General features: G+C 49.0%; 2 protein-coding genes across 5 annotated transcripts in view; one reads left to right on the top strand and one right to left on the bottom strand.

The window, feature by feature from the left end:
* The window catches only part of Coq9 (coenzyme Q9), a 17,528-nt gene extending 16,845 nt beyond the window's left edge, over positions 1-683 (bottom strand). For 2 of the 3 annotated variants that reach the window (XM_031340923.1, XM_031340924.1), the window contains exon 1: positions 553-683. In XM_031340923.1, the coding sequence (XP_031196783.1) occupies positions 553-628 (76 nt within the window). In that variant the 5' untranslated portion in view covers positions 629-683. Of the gene's footprint in view, positions 1-547 lie in introns of all 3 variants that reach the window. The other variant, XM_031340925.1, reaches the window with a different exon arrangement.
* Positions 676-4,003, top strand: part of Ciapin1 (cytokine induced apoptosis inhibitor 1) — a 14,846-nt gene continuing 11,518 nt past the window's right edge. Inside the window, exon 1 of one of the 2 annotated variants that reach the window (XM_031340927.1) lies at positions 676-800. The gene's annotated coding sequence lies outside the window, so the exon portion shown is untranslated. The other variant, XM_031340926.1, reaches the window with a different exon arrangement.

Here is a 4,003-nt window from a genome sequence, read left to right as displayed (position 1 = left end):
GGACAGTGATTTTTTTTTTTGCTTTTCCACTTAACGACAGCATACACAGTTTTTTTTTTAAAAATAAATGTCTACTATTAACGTGGAAATAAAAATACGGGGCATATGGCAGCAATGACGAATGTCACCAGCTTAGTGACCTGGTGTGGCAATAACTGACTCTGGGAGAAAGAACAGACTGGACGCTCTCTGTGGCTGTTCCGTTGGTTTCTCCAGCGAGGCTGGCACAGCGCCTACGGCGACGGAGTCGAGAACGTTTCGCAGCGGACGAGCTCTGTGACCTTGGGCACACGGAGCCTCCGAAGCTCCATTACCTCTGGGTAACCGAGGGTGACAGGACTGCCCCGCTGCTTTTGCCCCTCACAGCTCAAGCCCGGATACTGAAACCCATTAAGTGGCCTTTTCCAGCTCGCGACTCCGGCGGCTCCACGCCGATGCCCTTCACCTTGCTAGCCCCCACCACAGCTTCTGTAGCCCCACGCCAAGCCCAGATCCGCCCTGCGCCTCCTTCCCGCTTCCCCATCCCGCGCCCGGGCTCGGCTGTCACCTCACCGGGCAGGCACCGCAGCTGCAGGAGCCTCCAGCCCAACCGGCCGAGGACACCAGACACTGCTGCCGCCGCCGCCATCTTGGAAGTGGGCACGCACGCACGCACGAGGGCGGTGACGCGCCGGGCAGCGTCGCGCCGTCGGCGGGGCCGCGTCGACTCGCTAGGATTCAGACTCTGTGCGGCGTCTTCTCGCGAGAGACTGGGACGTGAAGCCGGCGTCCGCGGAGCGGGGTTTCCGTCTGGGAGGCAGGTGAGGACGCTCGGGGCGGCTCGAGCATCGGACCGGGCTTAACGGTCCTTCTAGGGGCCACTCCCGTCCCCCGTGCTCTCGCGTCGGGCTCCCGGCGCCGTTATTGGCACGCCTGGGAAAGCCGGGGTAAGGGGCCGCGGCGGCCAGGGCCCTGCACGCAGCGTGCTGGACGCCGGGGCTCGTCTGCCGCCTCTTTCCGCGTGAAACCCGGAGCCGGCATCGGGACCGCCAGTTTACGCACAGCCGTCGGTGGTGACCTTGAGTCTCCTCCAGGGCACTTTGGCAGAAAGCACCAAAGGTGGGGAGAACCTGGAGCCGCGCGCGGGTTGCCCGTTCGAGCCTGGCATGTATTTCCTAGGATGCTTGTTTATGAAACGATCCACTCAGGCTTTTGTCCTGGAGAGTCGACCCGGTGCCAGGGAGGTGGTGGCCCAGTGATCTAGCAAGGACGAGCCATTTACAAGGTTGGGGGAAGTTCGATTCTCAGCGTCTGGGGTGTCTGAGTCCAAGCTGCGGCCTCGCGGGTCCACCAGGGAAAGCTTGAGGTGTGCCAGAAGTAAACGGTGTTATGTTTTATGTCACGGTCGTGGAGGGAACGTGTGTGTAGTTGCATGTGCACGTGTGTGGAGGCCAGAGGACAACTTGACTTTTTCATCAAACTGGCTACTTTTCTTTGTGACAGGGCCTCTAGTTGGCCCGAAGCTTGCCAGTTAAGTAAGGGTGGATTCTATCTGTCAGGTGCTGGATTACAAACCTGGCGACACGAGCTTTTTTTAAAAAAAATAGAGATATTCTATTGTGTTATTTTGTGTTTGTTGAGGGGGGTGGTGTGGTGTGCACAATGGAAGTCGGAGGACAACTTTGAGGAGTTGATTCTTTACTTCCATGTTGAGTTCTGAGGGTTAAGCTCAGGTTGTCAGGTTTACGTACAAGCACACTTAACCCATCGAATCATCTTTTTGTGTGTGTGTGTGTGCACTGTGTGGAACCTAGGGACCATATGTTTTGTTTTGTTTTGTTTTGTTTTTTGGTTTTTCGAGACAGGGTTTCTCTGTGTAGCGCTGTCCTGGAGCTCACTCTGTAGACTAGGTTGGCTTTGAACTCAGAAATCCATCTGCCTCTGCCTTCCAAGTGATGGGATTAAAGGCGTGTGCTACCACTGCCCGGCCGGAATCATCTTGATAGCTCATACACCAAGGTTTTCTATGTGGGTTCTGGGGCTCAAACTCCTTATGCTTGCACAGCACAGGCTCACCCTTCCCAGAGCCCTGATAATGGTTTTTGAGAAAAGAGTTTCACTGAGGTGCCCAGACTATCCTCAGAACTCATGCTCCTTCATCAGTCTCCCTAGAGAGCTAGGATTATACGCAGGCTCCGATATTCTTGGCTATTAAGTTGGTGTTTGTTTGGCTTTGTGGTATTGAAGTCTGAACCCAGGATGTTCTAGGTTAAGCACATACCACGGAAGTGTGCCAGTATCCCTAATCAGCTGTACCTGCTACCTCTGAGTCATCCCCAGTCTCTCTGTCACCTGAAGTGGGACAACAAGTCTAAGAGTATGCTTGATAGATGCGTTAAAGGTAAAATAAACCCATCTCCAGAAGTTACTCTCGAAGCATCTGTTCTTACTGCCTGCTGGTAGCTTAGCAGACTGGCCTCAAACTCCCAGAGATCTGGCATTGTCTTGAGAGTACTAGTATTAAATGCAAATGTCTATTCACCTGCTAGTATTATTTTTAAAAAGCCATGGGTGAATGGTTTCAGTTGGAGAAGTGTCTAACAAACAAGGTCAGTTATGTGACATTGACTTCTACTTCACCTCTTTAGTTGTGAAACAGCCCCGAGTCACAGCTCCTAAGTATGCTGGCTTAGGCACTGGAATTTTTTCTTTGTAAAAAAATTTTTTTTGGGGGGGGGGTTGTTTGTTTGTTTTTTAGTTTTTTTTGAGATGGGGTTTCTCTCTCTGTTAGCCCAGGCTGTCCAAGAATTTGCTCTATAGACCAACCTGGCCTTTTTTTTTTTTAATTAATAAGAGCAAGCAAACAAAATAGATGAACATTGTTACACTTCTAGAGCTTAAAAGAACATCATCTATTAAGGAAATGGTGACTGAAAGCTGTAGGTGTGTGTGTTGATGGAGGGGAGGGGCTTAAGGTTTAATTACTCATGAGGTCCCTCTTGTTATAGGAAGCAGCAGAATGTATTATTTACTCTAATAATTTCCTGACACAGTCCCACTGGTACTGGGATGTCAAAGGCGAGGCTCTCCTGTGAGGTGCTGAGGATGAAGGGGGAGCTTTGCATGTCTTCCACACATAACTTCCTCACGAGCATCTTTAAGGAGGATGACGAAGGTGTTACCAAGACTGTTGGAGACAGAGACGCAGTGGACCAGAGTCCTTTCCTGAACATTAGCCATTGACCTCTGTGCCCCAGCATCTGCAGAGTGCTTTACAGAACTTACTGTCCCAGGGTTTTTTAATCAGTCTTAAGCATATAAGGTCATTTACTGTTCTGTTTATTGGCAGGAAAAGCTGACTTGCCATAATCTTATGCCTAAGGAAACAAAGTATTTTTACTATCTTCCTACCCAGCAGTAAGTACTCTGATGTCTCTACCCAGTTCTTAAGTGTGAGATTGATCCTAAGTTACCCAATTTAAAGATTTACAAAGATTCTTTTTCAACACCGTGTGAAAATTAAAAGCTTAAAAGTGTTCATTCCTGATGCTGTATTTCTTGGGGATTTAGAATCCAAAACTTAACAACCAATAAATCCTGCCTGTCAGGTAACCACAGGGCATCTTTTTACTTCAGCTTTTTGCTGAGTAAGGGTAACACACAACTGATATTCACATGAAACTAAACAAAAGGTGTGTTGGAAATACAATAAGGAAAGAGTCACTTTGGAATGGAAACCGGATTTTCAATCTAGTCAGATAAGGAGTTCAGTTTTGCTGAAGAAATTAAAACCACTAGTAAATTATTTCTTACATGACAAAGTACTGTGTAGTCAAGAATGACTAGTTAAAGGTCATGGTTTTAGACACAGAGGAATCAAGTTACGTGAAGTGAACTTTTTTTTTTTCAAACCAAACATGATGTAGTCCTAGTACTGGGGAATTATTGGAAGCATGATCAGAAGTTCAAGACCAGCCTGACCTATATAAGGCTCCGACTTCTTCCCCCGCTGCCCCCCCCCCAA

This window comes from Mastomys coucha, unplaced genomic scaffold (assembly GCF_008632895.1).
Source record: "Mastomys coucha isolate ucsf_1 unplaced genomic scaffold, UCSF_Mcou_1 pScaffold22, whole genome shotgun sequence".
Classification (NCBI taxonomy): Eukaryota; Metazoa; Chordata; class Mammalia; order Rodentia; family Muridae; genus Mastomys; species Mastomys coucha.
The sequence above is the reverse complement of the archived record's forward strand: the minus strand, read 5'-3'. Positions and strand labels throughout refer to the sequence as shown.